Source organism: Battus philenor, unplaced genomic scaffold (genome assembly GCF_028537555.1).
Source record: "Battus philenor isolate CCGP_79_NKW_IND1 unplaced genomic scaffold, ilBatPhil1.0.hap1 SCAF_6, whole genome shotgun sequence".
NCBI classification, from domain to species: domain Eukaryota; kingdom Metazoa; phylum Arthropoda; class Insecta; order Lepidoptera; family Papilionidae; genus Battus; species Battus philenor.
The window spans coordinates 16,456,868-16,478,531 of record NW_027181726.1 but is presented as its reverse complement, the minus strand read 5'-3'; the positions used below and the strand labels follow the sequence as shown (position 1 = coordinate 16,478,531).

The 21,664-nt window shown below is 41.4% G+C and overlaps 1 protein-coding gene across 1 annotated transcript in view; it reads right to left on the bottom strand.

The window, feature by feature from the left end:
• Positions 1-21,664, bottom strand: part of l(3)80Fj (lethal (3) 80Fj) — a 40,761-nt gene that overhangs the window by 8,769 nt on the left and 10,328 nt on the right. Inside the window, exons 11-34 of the mRNA XM_068774046.1 lie at positions 19,840-20,172; positions 18,355-18,545; positions 16,757-16,935; positions 16,428-16,557; positions 16,265-16,345; positions 15,355-15,578; positions 14,727-14,941; positions 12,964-13,128; positions 11,441-11,571; positions 11,227-11,363; positions 10,526-10,757; positions 9,854-10,087; positions 9,163-9,357; positions 8,739-8,867; positions 7,810-7,933; positions 6,695-6,931; positions 5,998-6,177; positions 4,549-4,838; positions 3,520-3,715; positions 2,807-3,321; positions 2,372-2,509; positions 1,847-1,999; positions 999-1,187; positions 252-526 (exon numbers count right to left, since the gene is read on the bottom strand). Of these exons, the coding sequence (XP_068630147.1) occupies positions 252-526; positions 999-1,187; positions 1,847-1,999; positions 2,372-2,509; positions 2,807-3,321; positions 3,520-3,715; positions 4,549-4,838; positions 5,998-6,177; positions 6,695-6,931; positions 7,810-7,933; positions 8,739-8,867; positions 9,163-9,357; positions 9,854-10,087; positions 10,526-10,757; positions 11,227-11,363; positions 11,441-11,571; positions 12,964-13,128; positions 14,727-14,941; positions 15,355-15,578; positions 16,265-16,345; positions 16,428-16,557; positions 16,757-16,935; positions 18,355-18,545; positions 19,840-20,172 (4,873 nt within the window). The remainder of the gene's footprint in view (positions 1-251; positions 527-998; positions 1,188-1,846; positions 2,000-2,371; positions 2,510-2,806; positions 3,322-3,519; positions 3,716-4,548; positions 4,839-5,997; positions 6,178-6,694; positions 6,932-7,809; positions 7,934-8,738; positions 8,868-9,162; positions 9,358-9,853; positions 10,088-10,525; positions 10,758-11,226; positions 11,364-11,440; positions 11,572-12,963; positions 13,129-14,726; positions 14,942-15,354; positions 15,579-16,264; positions 16,346-16,427; positions 16,558-16,756; positions 16,936-18,354; positions 18,546-19,839; positions 20,173-21,664) is intronic.

Sequence of the window (21,664 nt, the reverse complement as noted above, 5' to 3'; positions counted from 1 at the left end):
TTTTATGACCACCGCTATTGGGGGCCTCTCGTACCCCTATCTTGTGGTGGGACAGGGTCTTTTTTGGGCAATTTTTTTTTACATAGTTTTTATTTTATTTCCGATCTCTGTTTCCATTCTTCATTCGTTCCATTCTTTTATACCACATTTCTTCTTTCTTACCCTTTTGCTCTGTTCGTCTATCATTCTTTCCTTTTTTTTAATTTTTTTAATTTATTTTTTATATGTATGTGTTGGGTTTGTATACGTACCAGCGCACGCCGACGTCGTCGACAACGGGCAGCAAGGCATCGCGGCATTGGTCCAGCTCGCGAGCCTCGTGCGGCGTGTGCCGAGCAGCTAGCAGCGCATTGAGCAGCGCCGGCAGCACGCGCGGCAGGTAACGGGACAGCGAGCTGCCGGCCGCCGCTGCCAGCGCCGACAGCGCGCGGGTGTCCGCGCCGCCACCACCAGCGCCGGCACCGCCGCTGCCCGTCAGCACCGGGATCAGATACGGCAGCACCGCGCGCGACTTGATCGCCATTATCTAAACGCAACAATGAAATTATTATCACAAATTATTTTACTGTATTCTTTACATACAAATAGATACAGATCAACTATAGAAAAAAACATTTCCAATGTGTATAGCATAAAGTACAGATATGATAAAAAAAACCACAACGGGATTGAAATCCTAGTATAGTGCCCGGCGTTGAATTTAGCACATAATAGTAAGGTAGTGTTGTCTTCATCGCAATGCTCGTCAGTTTGATCGAGATATATAAAGATAATTCCTTACTAAATCAAACCTAGTCGAATACCTGGCTCTTGTTTTTGAAGTGCCAAATCAAATGCAGCGTTCTATATATTTATTTTAACTAGAATTGATTCATTTCGTGACATACGAATACAGAATAGAATAAATAAAAAAAACAAGTACTCAGGACATTATTATATGCTATTTTGGTGGGAAAGTTAAAAAAAAAAAACTAGGCTTTGCTGTGATGTGAGCGAACCTGCTTGAGGCCGTCGAGCGCGGCGTCTGCGCGCTGCTGGTCGGCGTCGTGCAGCTGCGCCAGCATGGGCGGCAGGATGTCGTCCAGCGCCTTATTGCCGATGGTCGCGTGCAGCGAGTCGAACGTGCGAGCCGCCGCCACGCGCACCTCCGGCAGCGGATCGCACAGCGCCGTGCGCACCGTCGGCACCTGTCATACACACATGTTACAACTCATATAGAACAGCTTTGTTACGATATATGGAAATGGCTTTCATATCCCAAAGCAAAAAGAAGCTATCTCCTCTTTGACTTTATAATTCATATTTCAATATTTATTTAATAATCAACTATAATATTAATTAGCCCCGAAAAATCAAAATCTTACATAAAAATTAACTTATAAACTGCTACAATTATTTATGAAATTATCTTATTATAATTTCATTTGTTATTGTATTATATAAGGGTAATAAATATATTTAAAAAACTTTTAAGTTAAACGGTTTTTTGATACCCATATTGTGGTGGTTGTGGAAAAATATGTACCTAGTCCGCCATATTGGAACGGCGTCCATCTTGAATTTTAAATTTTGACATAATCATCGTGTTTTACTAGTGTAGCCCTTTCATTTGATACCCATATTGAGGGGGTTAAGGAAAAATACGTTATCCGCCATTTTGTATCGGCGGCCATCTTAGATTTATAATGTTATTGATTTTATTATATTGTATTGTCATCTAAATTAAATGTGCGTACCAAATTTCAGATCAATCTGACAACGGGAAGGTGCTTAAATTTCAATTTCTAATTTTGATCCAAATAAATTCCGTACGGGTCGAACTAAATAAAACCGTTTAAAAACACACCAGTCCATCGGCGAAACTTAGCACGGCGTCCCTGGAGGTGGAGGCGAGGATCTCGCCGAGACCGATGCAGACACCCTGCCGCTGGTCGGCGCGGTCCGAGCGCAGCCCACGCTCCAGGATTGGCACGATCTCTGGCAGCACGCGCTCGCCCAGCTATAGACAAGATCGATTGTTCAAATATCTAGAAAATGCATTCGACCCTTGTGGACGATCCACTACCAATTCCGCATCCCAACTGCATATTGCCATTTTCAGGTTGTACGCTAGAATCTGTGCAGCGGTTGCCGTATTCACCACATCGATGAATATTGCGATCGCATCTTGAGTCTCGTGCAATATGCGCACGAGTTCATGTGACGTGATATTGCTGCCGCCGCATGATGGGCACTACTGTGCAGCCCGAAGGTGTCTATTGTTTGAAGAACGTCGATGATCACGTCGCTCTTAAATTTTTATTTACATATCCTATTGAACTAAGACAGGCTATTAACTTGTGGTAGTTGTACAAAATAACGAAGTCCACACCTTCCTGACGAGGTCCCCGAGGGTTCGAGCGGCGACCTGCCGCTTGTCGTAGCTGGTGGAGGCCAAACAGCCCAGCAACAGTCCGAACAGCGTTGGCAGGATCTCTCGAAGCGTCTTCGGAGTATTCGTCACCACAACCTGCGCGAACAAGTAGCTTATTTATATAATTATGTTACAGTATCTAAAATTGCCTGGCCAATTGGTTTGTTAAAAAACAAGTGAATTTGTAAATTTACTTTCAGGTACTGTAGAAAACATTTTTCCCTTTATTAGTCACATTTTACTTTAAGTTGTTTGTTTGTGATACAGTGTCGATTTGTCTAAACATATATGTTTATATAAATATAGATGTATATATATATAATGTGTGTGTGGATGTTATTTTATATCACTGGTAATTTTTCAGTGTATGTATAGGGGTGCGCGTGCGCATACCTTCCAGACGTGCAGTGCGGCCTGTCGCACCATAAGCGCAACGTCGCTACGGCCCATGTACAGACCCGCCAGCACGCGGTTGCGACGCTCAGCGCCCAGCGCGCTCATGATCGCCTTGTGCGAGTGCTCCGTGCCGAAATTATCGTCCTCGGAGGCTGTTTCCGTGCTCATCTTGCCCGAGACGCCCGAGATGCGGTACAGCAAGTCTCCGAGCAGCTGCACGGAGCTGTAGCGGATGCGCCAGTTGTCGTCGAACAGGCCGCGCTCCAGCTCGGGCAGCAGCAGAGTGATGGCCGACTCGGCGTACAGGTTGACGATCCGCTGCCCGGCCCGCAGCGCCGTCTCGCGCACGTACTCGTTCTCGTCGGCCAGCGCCTTCAGGATCGGGTTGATGATCTGTCCGATGTAGGGGGTGAACTCGTCGGTGAAGGCGCCCGGCATGTAGATGAACATCATGATATAGCCGTCCTTCACGTGCGGCGCGATGTCCGTGCGCTCCGCTGTCGCTATTATGTCTGCGAAGGAGGTTTTTATTTAGTGACATTTACAAAACGCACACGTCATATTTGAGAACAGATAGCTGACGTTTGTCAACCTTCTGTCTTACCGCACAAATATGTCTAGATGGTATGGTCGCCGCCTGAGATATATGAGACATGGAAGGCATACTTGTCATGACGCACACGAGATATAGATAAGATGAAGTGACTAACCGGGCATGATCTTGTGCAGCTTGTGCACGCCGAGGCCGGCGACCACTTCGGACAGGCCCTGCGCGGCGCCCGAGCGGTCCACGCTGCTGCTCTCCGAGGTGAGCGTGTGCATGAGCCAAGGCAGCAGCTCCTCGAAGCTGCTCTCGCCCATGCCCTTCACCATCGCGCCCAACGCACGCGCCGACACTGACCGCACCTGTACGGCGATACACAGGAACACTTGAATTTCATACAATCTTTGTTCAAAATACACGGCACGGACGGCTGGTATAGCGCTGAGCTGGTACACGCGAAGCCTTACCCCCGCGTCCTGTCTCTCCAGAGATTCGTATAAATTACCTTATGACGATTTGTACCACCAGCTCGCAGGCCCGACTAGATTAATAGGGACTTATGTACTGTATCGACGCGTACTCTCTTTTATTAACGGTACCTCGTAACATGGCATAGTTTGTTGTCGAATTATTTAGTTTTAGTTTGTATTTCAACCCGTATTTATAAATAGGAGAGGCCCATGTCCTGTCGTGGGTGTTAATCTGCTAAATAGAGAGCGAATGTGAGAGAGACACACACAGAGAGTGAGAGAGTATACAAGTTCATTTGGTGTATCGCCCTGCACATTTCTTTTGAAGACAAAACCCCACTTGTCGTGCTACATTTAACTAAATATTAAAGTGAAAATGCCTTCACAGAATACGGTTGGGGACCAATAATAGATATATGTTGGTGTGACGTCATAATTTGACAACGATTTAACCATTTTTTTTCATCTTTTAGTGTATGTTTCTAACCATCTCTTGAAGGTCTTAAGAACAGACACATAATTTCCAATGCAGCTTATATTTGCAATGTCTATGAACAAATTGCAACTGAAGCGTTTGTGGCGTCAATCCAAGAGTATTATTATAGATACTGTGATATTTTTTTTGTTTTACATATATGTTCTGTCAGGTTAGAAGTAAAATAATGACACAGCAAGTACCTTAATAATATATGTGTATGTTATACATGTTAGTGTAATCAACTGACCTCGGGCACGGGGTCGAGCAGCGAGCGCTTGAGACCTGGAATGATGTTCGGCAGGTATGGCATGAGGTCCTTCTGATCGGTGAGAGAGTACATGTTGCCGATGATCTGCGCTGCCATTTTTCGCGTCTCCGTGCTGCGGTCGAGGAATGCGCGCTGCACCACCGGCATGATGAGCGCCAGGGATGGTGCGTCGATGAAGTGCACGAACTTGGTGTCCAGGAGCGTCTGCAGGCACGCCGACGTCTTGTTTGACGGGTCTTGGAGCGCTTGGAGCAGCACCGGCACGATAGCTATACACAAACGACACATTGTATATAACGGATATATGCAGAAGAATTTCTAGGAGAAAAACTTAAATTGTAGACTATAAGAGTAATAAATGTTTTAGTGATGTTACTAAACTACGGCATTTTCAATATGAATGAAACATGAACAGTTATAGTACACGGTACTTGTTTTACACGTTTTCGCTTTTACACGGTTTTACAATTAAGTTTTTTGTTTTTTGTTTTTGTTTTTATAACCGATTTTATTACCATCTCTCACAATGTTATTTCTGCTTCAAGCATCGAATCGACACAAATAACTTGGAGTGATGAAAGTGAATTCGAACCTTCGATTCCGAAGAAAAGAATGCGAGTAATTTCTTTTTTGTGTGTTTAATGTATTGTAATTAAATAAAAAACAGTGTTTCCGTAATATATATTTTAACTTGTCAATGCATTTTTTTATATTTTTTTAATATTGAAAAAATCACAACTGTTAAATAGCAAAATCATGCATTTTCTGCAAGTTTTTCGATTTACACGGTTTTGAGTTGAACATTTTTAATTTTCGATTTACACGTTTTTCTCAGGAACGTATCTACCGTGTAAATGTGTCGGAGGATAGGTGTATTTTAGTATAAGTTCATGATTTATGACCATTTTGAGTCACTGCGAAAGGAATTCACTCCGTCAGTGCCTGGTCTCGCGTTTTTGGCACGTAGTGGTATCTTTATCGTTCTCATATTACGGGCGTAATAAAGAATTTATAGAAGATAACTAAATAACAATAGTTCGCCAACGAAGACAGAACGTTCAAACGCAATGCAGACGTTAACATGTTACTTCGCGCGATGCCCGCGCCCTACCGGCTCATTAAAGTTTGTTGATAAGCATCTCGCGCCGGCGCGAGATAAATTGTTAAATCGTTACCTATTAAAAACTAAGTTAAAGTCAATTTTTTAAATCATCGGTGTCTTGTTTGTTTTTAACGACGCTCTGACAATGTTCCATTTTTAAAAATACTGTTCTTGCGACCATTTCTTCATCAGTTATTAAGGATATGATTATAGTGAAGCTAAATTTGTTTTTTGGGCAAATTGGGCTTGGTCATTCTTCTCATGATGTACATGAGTGATCATTGGAAATGAATCAAAGTGGAGTTGCCGCAGCGGGTGGTTGTTACCTTGGATCTCAGGGTTGCGGATGACGGAGCCGATGACCTTGAGGGCTTCCGCGCTGGCTTCCTGCACGCGCATATGCGAGTCGCTCAGCACCTCTATCAGCTTCGGCACGATGGAGGGCAGGCACGACGACAGCTGCTTCGGCGCGCAGTACGCCATTGCGCCGAGTAGCTCGATGGACCCTGAAATGTATTTTAGGGTTAGCTGCGGCTAACATTGGCATTCTCTGCATTCTTTTCTCTTCACTCTTCTTTCGAGTTATTATTATTACATCCTATTTCCCGTGGCTACATCTAGAAGTTAACTCTTTATAATGCATTTTAACAATAGAGTAGAATTTTTTTTTAAATTTCTATTATCGGATACCTCTCGTTCCGCTATCTCATTTTTAGTACAGGAATATTTTTCAATTTTTTTTATTTTTTTTAATGCTAGCTTTATATATTGTGTACGTTCTTTCCTGTTTTTTAAGAATCCTACGATATATTATTATACATTATTCACAAAAAATAAGAAAAACTTTAAAAAATTTATAAAACAAAACACGAACAGCGCGCGAAACAGTTTGAGCGCCATCTAGTGAATTAATTATTTTGAAAAAAAAAAATTGTATTAAGACCCGTCTTACGACTCCAAATTTAGTGTATAATATATCAAGATAAGGATGTATTTAAAATTATATTAGTCTGCAAGTCTGACCGGCCTTGGTGCGCCAGTTGTCGTCCTGCAGGGCCTGCAGCAGCGAGGGCAGCACCAGCTTGACGCCGTGCGCGCTCAGCTTGCTCATGATGAGCTTGGCGGTGTCGTCGGCCGCCGCGCGCACGTACTGCGAGCTGTCGCCGAAGCACAGCAGCAGGTGGGGCAGCACGTGCACGATGTAAGGCTCGAACAGTCGCCCCAGCTTGTAGCACAGCATCTCGAACCCGAATAGCGCGCCTGCGTCAAGAAATATTTTTTTTATTATATAATCTGGCGAACAATTAGATTCTCCTTTTTAATAGAAATGTATTACAATATATTTACATCCTAAAGCTAGCTGCCGTAGACCCAATAGGGACTGGTATGGGGTCTACGGCAACTACAACATTTAATATGGCTAGGTTATACTATCCTGCCGTTCCTGGCCAGCGAGAGTGTATATAGTTTTAAATGAGCATCATTATACTAAGTATCCACAATTGTATAATATATATGTAACTTATAACAAGTGTGCATTTGATAGTTCAATTCTGACCATATGAACAATAGCATAAACTGGTGTGACCCAAGACTACAGTACCCGGCGATAAATGTTGCACATCGATTTTTGGAAAGTGACAATCGGCTGATTTCGCCTTCGTAGAGCGTTATCTCTGTCGCACGAAATACAATGACTGATAAAACGTCACATAGGTAGTGGGGGACAGAGATAGTGCTCTACGTAGCCGGAATTACCTGATTGTCTCTTTTCAAAAGTGCAAAGTTTATCGTGGGGTACTATACTCCCAGCGGACAGCTTGTTTTAACTTCAATGGGATCCCGGTATTCAAAATAGCAACTTAACCCTTAGAAGCCTGATTAACGAAAGTGATTTTTTTTAATATTACTGTGTTTGCTTGAGGGTCTAGATGAAGGGAAAAAGAGATTTTTTTTTATTTCGTTGGAAAGAATATTATACAAAAGTAATTTTACTGTTGTATAATATTCTTCACGTTCGTACAGCCAACCTATAAAAAAACTAATAGTAATGTGAACATTCGGTTTAAAAGATTGGTATCAAAATTGAAACTCTAGGCTATTAAGAGTTAAGATATAATTTATGTTTATTAACGAACCTTCACGATACTTGTAATTTTTCTTCTCCTGTATAGCTTCAGTGAGTTTCCCCATCACGTCCAGCTGCTTCAGTGACAGGATGCCGAGACCTTTGATGATGCCGGCGATGCCATAAGCTGCTCCCTAAACCAGAGGTACAAATTTTAGCTATTTTAAATATGGTATATACATTGTAACACAAAGTTTTTGTTTGTTATTTAGTTCCAAGTCGTTTTTGTAACAAACAGCTGAGTATATTAGATCGAGATCAACCAATAAATCAAAGTAAAACCTTTTTGGATACTATCTCTTTGAAATGCTAACCGCGTATTGAATTATAACCCACTCTGAGGTTTCTTAAAGGGAGCCTTTTGCGCCTGGTAACATAAAGGAACCTTTGCTGAAGCGATCCGAAAATATACTGCCCTCCCAATATGCTGAAAGACATATGAAGATATCCAAGCTGTACTAATATACTACATTGGGCTTGTACTAAAAACTTAGAAATGGTTAGTTACAAGTCGTTGTCATCCACAGATATCTACGGTGAGATATACCATAATCGCCACGTTTAGCAGGTAGGTTGGTGATTGCCGTGTGGTATTATGGTACGTAGAAGATGCTGTTGCACATCCTCTGGAAATTATTCTGAGAGCAGTGGCAATTCTATATAATTAACGCACAAAAAATGAATTACATAAGATTGTATCCCAGGTTTCGAAACTGCAACCTATGATTGCAAGCCTTACATCTCTACTCATGGTCTACCACTGCTTGCTATTTAATATGTTGTTTATTATTATTAAGAAAAATATGTAGCCTAGGAGAGTATCTGTTTGTTTTTCACGAGTCTGAGGCATTTAACATACGAGATAGTGAATTCATTCTGACGAAAAAAAGAGATATAAATCATTGTTTGTTAAGTAAACAATTTTTGGAATTTCATTACCTTCCTGTCGCCGTACTTCTCGGCAGTGAGCAGCTGCTTCATCAGCTTGTTCATGATGGTCGGGATCTCGTCTTCGAGAGCTGGTGATGTCACCAAGTGGGGCAGGCAATTGCTCACGGCTTCTTGGACCTGAATTACCACAATTCTATTATATATGTTATGTTCATGTAATTATATACCCACAGTTGTGATTTATTATTGACATTTTATCGTCATGCACTTTATATTTGAATCACATACATTTTTTTCGAGTTATATATGTCGATGGATAGAAGGAGTAAGAGGATGATTCAGACAAGTGATTTCGATTCTTAGCAGAAGGAATAAAATTTGATTAGCAAGAGGAGGAGAAGGAGAAGTAGGAGAGGCAGAACAAGTAGCAGGAGAAATTACTACATAAAATAGCTTCGAAATTTGTACGTACTTGTTGACTGGGCGTGGAGAGGGCGGAGACCAGGCGCAGCGTGATGGGGCGGATGCGCGCGTCGTGAGGCTCCAAGTGACGCGCTAGCGAACCCACCAGCAGCACCACGCCCTGCCGCACCGCGTCGTACCCTCCCGACTTTGGTGCCGTGTCCAGGAAATTCTCAAACACCGGGAGCTGACTGCTCAGTGTTTCCTTTAAATTTAACATCAACATATCAGCTCTAACATGTCCTGCTATACATAGGCTAGACATAGGCTTCACCCTTAGATTAACAATAGAACTGATAACATGGAAAAGTTAAAATTAAAATTAACAGTTAGCCGTTCATAAGAAATCGTATTTAAGATTATTTTCAACGGAATACAAAGACAGACAAAGATCTTAAATATTTAATGGAATCAGGCGTTACCTCGCGGAAGTCCATCCTAAGTTAGAAATGGACCAATATCTAGCCACTTCCACACATGCAGTGGTAGTCGTGCAACGAAATGCATCGCCCGCCAGCCCGCTGATAAATGCGTATGCGGCAAACAATGCGAATCACACAACCGCCACCACCAAATTACTCAACACGTGTTTCACCCCTCCACGGGGCATCTTCAGGAGTTATGTTATACCGATTAGTGCCAAACACAGAGTGCCAGACAAAGATCTTTCACAGAACGAACTATAGAAGTGAGCAGCATACTTTTCCATGCAGGTCTACGACCGCCATGGCGGCTGCCAGCATGTCCGCGCGCACGGCTTCGCTGCGGTCAGCCAGCCCGCGCCGCACGAAGAAGGCAGCGGCAGCGGGCACATCAGCAGCCGCCAGGCGTGGGGCAAGCGCTCGGAGCGCCAAAGCTGCACCCTTCCTCGCACCCCACTCGTCCACCGCCGCCTCGCGCTCGTGCCCGAACTGGTCCAGTTTCGCCGGGATCAACTGTGCATAATACAAATATATTAAAAAAAAATTCCAATTCAGTCTTTTTAAGCATCGGTAGAGGGAAAGGGAACTTCTGGATGGACACGAGATACCCTGCCTTCTGGGGAAAGGAGAAAGTTATATGACATTCCTACCCATTAAAATCCCCTTGGCAGTCATCCTCGGTACTTTGCCAAAACATATCCCGGGAAGATGCTGTACCTCCCATGGCATCAATTAAAAGCAAGTTTTAGGGCAAGATTGATCAATAAAGCGTATTATTGTATTAAAGATTGTATACGAGAGATATCCGTCTAATTCCTTGCTAGGTTCTTCTAGACAGAATCGACATTCCAAGCCTGGAAGTAATATATATATATATATATTACATCAATTTCTCGACTTTGCGAAGGTGCTAACAAAGCCTATTCGAAGAAATAATGCAGTCAGTCTTACGGGTAGCTTCTCATCGTATAGCTGGTGCAGCATTTGCAGCACGCGGTCGGGAGCACAATGTGGACTGCGAGCTCGAGCCACCAGCGCTGCCAGAGCGTCCGCAGCTGCACGCTGCAGCGGTTCTGCGGGGTGCTGCATCTCGCGCACCAGCTCCAGCACCAACTCCGTCTCTGCACCGCTGACCCACGACTCCGCGCGGGGTACCTTACCCCACAGCTCGACGGCCAGCTTCCTGAAAATCATATGCCATTAGGTCAACGGTTCGGTGCATTGGTGCTTCGCGACTTTTTTTCCCAAAAACTCGATGGATATTGTTCCGCAACCACCATATTCGACGGTTTGGCTCCGTGTGACTTCTGGCTTTTAATACTCAAAAGGCCCAATACGGGGATGCCGTTTTGACACGATAGAGAACTCAAAAAACTTTGGAAAGTACCAGTGAGAATGAGAAGGAGAAAAAAGATACATTGAAATATTTTCGATATTGTTTTTAGCACACACAAAGAGACACCGAACGTCAGAGTTTCTCAGCAAGCCCTTCTAATACAGGTAAAAGCAATAGCCAACTTCGAAGCTAAACTCGTGGTGGTAAGTTTGAGTAATATAACTCTTATTGAAAACTCCAGAAATATGTCCCACCCCCACTTTTTATTAAAAAAATCCTGAAGTATCTACTGTCCAGAAAATATTGCAACAGTAACCTGTTGTCTTCGGACACATCGAAGGTGGCGATGTAGAGTCGCTTCGTGAGTTCCAATCCTTGCTCCAGGTCTTCCAGCAGCGGCGGCAGACACTCGACCACGCAAAGCAGCGCACGCAGGGCTGCATCGCGAACCACCTGCACGACAATATAGTGGTTATTTAGCCATGTTTAACAGCACCAGTTATTCAGGATATGAAAGAGAAGCTGCTGACCTCGAGCGGATTCTGCAGGCCGGCGAGGAGGCAGACGACGTCCTCGTAGGTAAGATCACTTCGAGAAGCGCACTCCGCTGTCTCCAGCAGCGCCAGGGTGCAGGCAGCCTGCACGCGCCCACTCGTATCACCTGAGGACGCACATTTTTAATTAGCTGGTCATATATCTCCAGGCAAATCCTGGCTTTCCACTTAATGTTTCTCGTACAATACTGAAAGGCACGCGTTCTGGAGATGTAGCAGTGCATAGGACATATTCCCTGGCTGTTATACAAGGCAACTAAAAAGGTGACAGCTAGCGAAGCCCTCATGGGACAGCCCCGGATTCTGCGCATGCGTTAGCCCACGGAGAGAGAGGGTGAGAGAGAGGGAGAGAGAGAGGTAGAGAGGGAGAAGAGGGTGGAGAGAGGGAGAGAGGGAGAGGAGGGGGGGAGGGGAAGAGAGGAGAGAGAGCGGGCAACTAAAACGGGCCATGCAACAATTTCATGCTCCATATTCAGGACTGAGCAAAAGTTTCTTAGTCTTTGTTATTTCCTCATGTTAGAGGGTCATGGCCAAACATGCCAGTTTCCACCACCGTGTTTCTCTAAGCGTTTCCGTTACACATTTTTGTTACTGAATCAGTGCAGCGAGTGGATGATCATCCCATGGGGTTCTTCCTAGGCCTGGTAGGTTTTGTATATAATAATAACACGAAGTCCAAAGTCCATATTTATAACCATTTTAAACTATGAAAACAAAGTTTGACCAATAAAGAACATTAACCAATCATCATAAGTCAAGAAGTATTGTAGAGCGCTCTGTTTTGATCCACGTAAACAGAGTACTCAGGCGTGGGATTCCCCTGTTAGCTTCTACAATGTTGAATCCCACGCCTGAGTACTCTACAAATATTTCTGTGGGATTTCCCCTTTCGACGCGCCGCTGACGATGACATAAAAAAGCTTCAAAGTTGGCTCGTAGAGTCTTCTAGGCCTTACAATCTTCTACATTATCGACAACCAGACTTTGTGAACTCCTTCGTACAATATTATGAGTACTCGAGGATTCTATGCAAACAGGTGAAAGTAAGGTTTTTATTTCTAACTTATTGCGCGAGCGCTTCCACGTGATTCTGAACATACGGCGGTATGTTACCAAATATAGAATATTTTTTATTTTTATATTTTATATATTTTTTTTATAGCACAGCCAAATATCATTGGCGAATATAAAGCTCCACGAATCCGCTGGCTTGGTCACTTGGAGCGAATGGGATCGGATCGGAGCGTGAAGGTAGCGTACCTGGAAAAACCGAGGGGTCGAAGACCAGTGGGTAGACCCAGGTATCGCTGGATCGATCGCGTTGAGGCAGACTTGCGCGAATTAAATGTCAACCAATGGCAGACGATGGCGCAAGATAGAGGAAAGTGGAAGTCTCTCGCTTCGGAGGTCAAGACCCACTTTGGGTCAATGAGCCAGCAGAGTAGTAGTAGTAGTATATTATCTTTGCCTGGTTTTGCTTGAATGTAAATTTGACTCACTGATGAGGTCTATGAGCAGCCGGAACATGTGGTCGACGGGGAATAGGGTGGGACGCAGCATATCACGCGGGTCGCACGGGTCCCCACGAAGACGAGCGTGGCGCGCGATCACCGCCAACCCGTTCACCATCGTTGCCTCGTCTGCACGCGCCGGACCTGACAAACCTGATGCAAATGGCGCAATGCAATTAAATATTGGCAGTATACACGTAATATCTGATTTAAGACGGTCTACAAAAGTTTCGTGGGGATAAAGATGTTAGATTTGTTATTGAAAGAAAGACCTTAAATATATCTAGCTTTGGTCGATTTTATGTTGTTTTATTTTCATGCTATATTAATACTGATTAATCATATGATGTCTGGAATGTCTGTGTCTTTTTTATGTTATCATAGGCAAAGAGTTTATACAACTGGTACTACAATCCTTAATAAGGATTTAATGGAATCAGGCGTTACCTTGCGGAAGTCCATCCTAAGTAAGAAAAAGACCAATATTTAGCCACTTGCGCACATGCAGTGGTAGTCGTGCAACAAAAGACTGGCGGCCGGTGCATTTTGTGGCACGACTACCACTGCATGTGCGGAAGTGGCTAAATATTGGTCTTTTCCTTAATAAGGATGTTACAACTCAGGTAAATAGATTTTGCAATTTTGTTCTTTTATTTCACCTTCTGCTTTTATCCTTCTCAATCTCTTATATTCCAATTTCCTTCTGTCCTTCACAATCTCTATCTTTCTCCGCATTCAAATAGTCTCCCTAGCATAACTTTCTTTGCCTCACCTTCGTTCCTAGAACACAGTTTGCTACATTAACTTAGTTTTGACTAAATTTTTCGATTTTATTTACATTTTACCATTAGCCTTAATTTTCATTTTTAAATTATAGCTATTTTATTTACCAAACCTATATTGCTTTATTCATGACTAGCTTGGGATCTTTCTCGACCCTTTTTGACTCACTTCTAAGTATTATTATTTTCTATCGCTTCGCCGTTTCAACTCATAGACGTAAATGAAAGGCATAAGTCTACCCCAAAGTAATTCAGGGTGAGGGGGTGAGGGGAGGACATACCATATTTACCATGCTTGGCAGGCGGGTTGGCAATTGCATTATGGTGTTATGTTACGCAGACAACGCTGCCCAAGCTCTGGAAACTTGTTTGTGAGCAGTGGTAATCCTATATAATCAACGTATAAAGTGTGAATTTATTTAAAATAGTATCCAGGTAATCGAACCACTGGGCTACCACTGCTCGTTCTATTGTATATTGTATTACGTTTTTTTGGAGAATTTTGGGAATATAAAGCGACATTTGTTCTTCCCACGAGGGAGGCGATGCCTTCTTCAATCCTCTTCCTCATTGATCTTGGAACGTTTCAGGCGAGAAAATTGTCACAATTAGTATATAATATTCAGTTTAAATACCTAAGTAAGAAAAAGACCAATATTTAATGCACATGCAGTAGTAGTCGTGCAACAAAGTGCACCGCCCGAACACAGAGGGTGTAGCACTAATCGGTGTAACATAACTCCTGAAGATGCCTCGTGGAGGGGTGAAACACGTGTTGAGTGATTTGGCGGTGGCAGTTGTGTAATTCGCATTGTTTGCCGCATACGCATTTATCAGCGGGCTGGCGGGCGGTGCATTTTATTGCACGACTACCACTGCATGTGCGGAAGTGGATAAATATTGGTCCTTTTCTTACTTAGGATGGACTTCGGTAAGGTAACGCCTAATTCTATTAAATATGTAAAATACCTAGTTTGAGTAAAGGAAAGATGTAACAGAAGCCGGGCGCGGTGAAGTGACTGGTCTTGAGGGCGGGTGCGTCGGGCGCGGCTTCGTCGGACTCGTTGGCCACGAACTTGGGCTCGGCGGTGGCGGCGTGCAGTAGGTTAATGGTGCGTATGGCCGCTTTCTCCAGGTCTTCCTCCTCCCAGCACGGGTCCAGGTCGCACTGCGGCTTGTGAAGTCTGCATTATAATATATACATTTTGTTTTTTATTTTAATTAGAAAATTTTCCTTCTCATTTATCTCTCTCTCTCTCTTTTAATCTCGCTGAGATGCGTTCAATTGAGTCTTTTTGTACTTTCAATGTCCTTAAACCATATTAAAACTTTGAAAGTACTAAATGTCTCAAAAATATACAGCGAGATTCAAAAGGGTACTGAAAGGAGGATTAAGGGTGGGAGAGTCATTCCAATCTCTCTCCGAGTGTCCTTTTCTGGCACAGTACTGATCGACTCCAGCGTGAGATCCCGATGGCACTTAAAGTACAACGATGACCAATAAGAGGGTTTTAGTAGGTAGGCTTAATGGTCAAAATGCCATATGACAAGGGGGGGGGGGGTGTACTAGATTCAATAAAAAGATAGAAAAAAGTACCTGAGTGCGACACGAGCCACGGTGTCGCCCAGAACAGGGTGTCGTGGCAGCAATGCCTGTCGCAGGTGCAGGAACGTGGTAGCCAGACGAGGAGCTGCAAGCGGGCTGCGCAGTGCCCCCAGCACCGCGGTCACCACACGCCGCGCCCGCAGGCACAGCGCCGCCGCTGAACCTGCTTGCACAGCGCGCAACAGCTGCTCAGCGAGGACCACGCGCTCGTTCAGCTGCACACATAAAACTCTCGATCGATATATATATACATACACTAGCTGATCCCGCAAACGTTGTTTTGCAAAAAAATTAAAGTTTTTAATTAACAAATGTAAGATAAGGGTTGATCGTAGAGGGGTAAAAATTTAGATTTGTATGTATTTTTGTATGCTGTATCATAATAAAATAAAAACCAAAAAAATTGTCTAAAAAATAAAAAATAAAATTTAGGGGTGCACCACCCTTATCACTTAGGGGTATGGAAAATAGATAGTAGCCGATTCCCAGACATACTGAATACGCATGTAAAATTTGGACAAAATCAGTCAAGCCGTTTCGGAGAAGTTCAAGTTCGAACACCGTGACACGAGAATTTTATATATTAGATGCATTAATTCAAAAGATATACATGAATATAAAACAGCTAATTGTTTATTGCAGTAGTTTATATAAATATATCGCAATACACAGCACCCAAAATTATTAAAAGCAAAAATATATTAAATTGACGAACCAACATCATGTCAGCCTATAGACACCCATTCCAAAGCACAGGCCTCCCCTCAAATATCCCCTTATTGACCAAATATATATATGTATATATATATATATATATATATATATACATATATATATTAAATATATATATATATACATATACATATACATATACATATATATCATTATCAAAAACACTGACCACATTAAGTCGCTCTCGTATCGCATTCTCCTTAGCCAACTGCACTTTGATGGCCTCCTTCTGTTTAGCAGTCAGCGGCACCTGCAAAGGAAAAGTTAAAAAAATATTTTTTTAGCAGTTACCAGCTGTAGGTGCTAGGATGGCAACTAGTTTAGGTCATCACCTCCTTCACTTTCCCTTCTCGGCGACGCTTCTCCTCCAACTCCTTCCGCAGCTGCAGCTCCTCCAGCTGTTCCTTGTAGCTGTACGCCTTGCTTTCACGTTTTAAATTCATCTCTTTGTTTTCGTCATTTCTGTTAAATAATTAAAATAAATGACTATATATCAGAATAAATTATTATTTACAATTTGTCCCCCAGAATTTATACTGCCATATGTTATTGTCATGCGATTTCAGAGATTCCAGAATGATCACTTTATACATGGTGATGTAAATGAAATGTTTATTCATGATTGTGTTTGAGAGAAATTAAGTCTAATTTTTGCACTCACCCTGGCACAACGCTCTTGTCGTACAGCTCGCCCTCTGGCGTGAGGAAGACGAAGTACTCGTCCCTGGTAACACGCAGCAGCTCCGGCGCTTGCAGGGCTTCCAGGGCAGCGGTGATGGCAGCACCGGCTACCGCATCCTCGTTCGCTGCCACCAGGCTCGACACCACATTTGAAATTGTCTACAAGACGGAAACTACATTTGACTATCTATTCGAAAGTTTCCAAAGTGTTGTAATGATACATCCTGTACATGATTTTTACTTTTATAACTGAGGAATATTCAATGATATGATAGACATTAAGAAAACTGTTTCAAGAAATTTTAAACTTTAAAATATACATCGCATCACTTATGACAACGAGGAGTAGCAGCACCTCTCCAGGGTACTGCAAAAGGGTTATAGGAGGGACCATTAAAAGGAACAAGTAGACAAAAAACTCTGATCGCACTTTCGGCAGTTCTTCAGGTCAAAGGACAACCCAACCTTTGCTCATCTTCCACTTATTGATACCAGTTTTTGAATCGCTCGTACCACTTGTAAGCAGTCTTCAAAATCATCACATAAATATACCACCATACACTAATTTTGACATTTCATAAGCTTTTCTTGCACTTTTTTGCAACCTAAAACAAATTATGACGACGCGCAATTTAAAATACATAGTACGCGACAAATACAACGATTAAGTCGCCAGTCTTAAAAGGTCATAGCGGCTCCAGAGGCAACAATGCAGATGAGCTGGCCAGGAGTGGCACCAGCACGGTTGTTCACGGCTCGGAGTCCCACATCCCACTACCAATGGGTAAGGCCAGATCTCTGGTATCAGAGTGTACTAGAAGTCAATGGAAGAGCGATATGGAGTGCCGACAAGCAAAAGAGGCAATGCTTGCCATAAGCCGGCTTTCTAGCGCCCAGCTCCGGCTGTCGCGAACTCGACTGTGCTTGGTGGCAGAGACCTTAACAGGTCATGGTGTTTTTAACAAGCATCTATTTACATTAGGCGTTACGGACAGTCCTTTGTGCGGAGCGTGCCTGGAAGAGGACGAGACTGCTGTTCACGTGGGCTACCCATCTCGGATCGCCGAGGTGCCATTTCGAGATCGTCTTCAACACTAAGGGACTGCTGGAATTACTCGAAGAGTTGAGTTGGCTTGATTAAGGCCAACCCCGACGCATAATGAGTCCAGTGCCGCTTGGTTGCGGAAACCAACCCGCTGATACAAGACAAAACAAGATGTCACTCTTATTGCTGTGGAACCTGATAGACAAGTCGCCACTTGTTCAAATTTGCTACAGACTACAGTACCCGGCGATAAATGTTTTTTGTTATTTCGGCTTCGTAAAGCATTATCTCTGTCTCATACTACCTATGTGTCATTTTGTCAGTCGTGCGACAGAGACAACGCCCAAAATTTTTGTCTCTTTCCAAAGGTCGATGTGCAATATTTATTGCTGGGTATTGTAAGTCAATGAATCAGACTATCGAACCTTCTTACTTACTTACTATCTAACTTAGATGCAATAGTTCCTGTTTTTTAAATTCATTCACAGTATTATTATTCACATCTTGTATAGAATAAGTTTTTGGAGTAATACCTCTGTTGGTGTGTATCCGGCGATGTAGGTATTTCTGAGTGTGTGCGCGTATCGGCCCACCAGGTCGCGCGGTTCCAGCTTCATGTAGGTGAGGAGTTTGAACCAGGCCCGCTTGTCAACCGCCGCCACCGGGTGATGGCAACTAGGCAGCACATCCAGGGCAAGGGCCTCCCGATCTTCAGACGGGTAATCTGTTGAAGAAACCTTCTGCTGAAGCATCATTTTTTCTGATTCCGGTAAGAATGTTACATTTTTTTATATTAAAATTAAATTAACGTAAAAGGCTAATTATTCAATAAATGGCAGTGATGTCGCTTGGTTATTTTGATCTCATTTAGGCTATATCTGATAAAGTGTATATGTATAAATCTGTATTAAACTTTATTAAAATATATATTGTTAGGGAGTTTCTTCCTGCTTCTTCTCCACAACTATAACACCTTGTGAAGCGGAGAGAAGTCAAAAATAAAATAGATTAAAAATAGTAGGTTGTCGATCAATAAGTTCTATTAAAAGCAATGACGAATAAACGAAATTTATCCTTATCTTCTATCATATTTATGGCCTTTAAAATTATACGTATAATTTTTTATTTATTATTAGTTAGTCCATATAACTACGCACATTGGTAGAACCAATTCAAAACTACCTTTAGGTCTATAACCTGAAACTAAGTATTTCTTTCTTTCTTATTCCGTTACATTATATTTATCCAATTTATTAAAATATTATTTGACGTGTGCTACATTGCATTTTGGGTATAAAACGTTTTTTATTAATATACGTAATTATAGGGATTCATTTATTCCAGCTATGGTAATCAAGCAGTAGAGGAATAAATATATTTGGAAATGAATTGTTCTAATTATATGCAAAAAAAAATTTTTTCGTTAATACAGTCTTCAAAATTGAAAAACCTCACTGAGTTTGTTGTCAATTGTTTTCACTAGATGGCGCTTTACGAACTAACAAACTTAATTTTAAGCTGGCATTTATATATAAATTTTATTATATCATGTAATAAAGTTATTTTGACAATGTTATATAATTCACACTGTGTGTTAATTATATAGGATTGCCATGGCTCAGACAAGTTTCCAGAGGATAGGCAGCAGCGTCCTCTGCGTACCAAAATACCACACTGCGATCTACAACCCGCCTGACAAGCGTGGTGGTTATGGTATATTCACCCGTAGATATCTTTAAGGGAGCCCTATGTCCCTCAGTGGGAATCTATGCAGGTGAAAATTCCACAATCCAAATATGTCTTTTTCTTTGGTATGTTTTTGGATCCTATTGTAAAAATGTTCACATTATCCATATAAACTTTGAGTTTTTAAATCTGATAATGTTTTTGTTTGTGATGAATCTAAAGTTATTAGAAATGATTTTATGTACATACAAAACATATTAATTATTTAAAAAATTTTTTCGAGTGTGAACTCTGTAGGAGTTGATAGTATAAATATAAAATCGAAAACTCACCTCTATATGAACACAGTGCCTGAACACAGTTTAATATCATCTTCCCAGTCACCTCTGAACCCTTCTCATCGGGCGGGGACTTCTCTTTGATTGTAAATATCTTTCCCTCCTCCAGGACATCGTTCAGTTTGAGTGCCAAGTACCTCGCCACTTGAGCCCTGTCTTCCCTGGCTAGGAGAGCCTTCACCTCGTCCAGAGCAGCGTCGCGAACTGGCTTCGATGTTGACAGCAGGGCCAGGACAAACGCTTTATAGACCGGAGAGTTCATCTCACTAGCAACACTCGGGTAGTTGTCCAACGCTGCTCTGCATAGCAACACCACCTGTGTTAGGACTATAAAGGGGTAAATGTTATAGTGCAATTGAACATTAGACCAATAAACACAACATATATGACAGGATTTGATTTTAATTAGTAATTATATATATAAATATAAAGTTAGCAATTATTAGACATATACGGAATATGAAAATTCATTCGCATGAATATATAATTTAACAACATATGTTATAAATGTGATACAAAAATGTAAATTTGTAGGAACCATGTCGCTTTAATATTCGCGTGACGTCGTCAAAATGGCGCAAGCTTTACAGATTATATATGCAAGTAAATTGTTAAGGCGTCGATAAAATACACTAAAAGAGGTACTTTTTTCTCAAACACTAACATGCAATAAAAAGAATCGGAAGTATTAGACGTAAATGTAAAAAGAAAAGCACAAACGCTAATGTCTGTGGAACATAGATCCCTATAATAAAAAAAAACATTATTATGATATGCATTGAATCCAAACACTTTCATGAACAACCTCCTTTACATGAAAAAAACATTTAAATGATCTTTATTCAAAATATTAAGTCCATAATAGAAACATTAAAATTTTAGACTACAAAGAATATTTTTTTTTCATGAAAATAGAGGTATTTCACAAGGTCTCTTGCCGAACCGTTACCGCCCCCATGTGAAGCTCCGCCCATTAGTAGATGGTGGGCGTGGTTGTGATACAGGATTCACATATACCATCGCCAACAAGGCATATTAAGTTATGATCACCTCAAATTTAAACTTTTGGAATAGTTAAGTGCTTCCATAATATTTTTCATATCATTTGCAAACACCAACTCAATTACATTGTAAATAAGATTAAATTACAGTGTAATTAACTTTTTATTTATCTACTTATTTGCTTTTTGTATATCACTTCTAGAAAGTTATGAATAATAATTATAATGCTTACTTTCTTAGTTTATCGATAGATTTGAGATATAGATTGAAATTATTCAACTAGCAAAAGTAAAAGTAAATTTAAAAATAAAATGTATTTATTCAACATTGAAACTTATGAGAACTCTTATTGATCATCAACTTGTTATTTATTTTTTTAATCTATTTTATTTTTGACTGTACTTTTCTTCGCAAGGAGTATATAGTTACAGAGAAAAAGCAGGAAGAAACTACATAACAACCCATGTTTAATTGTTTAACAATACGGATTTATTATATACTTTATCAGATGCAGCCTAAATGAAATCATTTAAATATTCATTTATTGAATAATAAACCTTTTCCGTAAATTCACTTTTAATATGCGTTTTTAATTTTGCAATTTTGGCAAATAAAATAACATTTTGTGGAATTTTATTAAAAAATCTAATTCCGTTATAATCAATTAAAGATTTTTGCAGTCGTGATTTTGGTACAATCTGTTTTTCACGGTGCCTTGTAAATGCACTATGGATATCTATTATCTTTTAATTCATTGTAATTATTTTAGATATAGAAAATATTATCGTAAATATATTGTAAGGCCACTGTATAAATA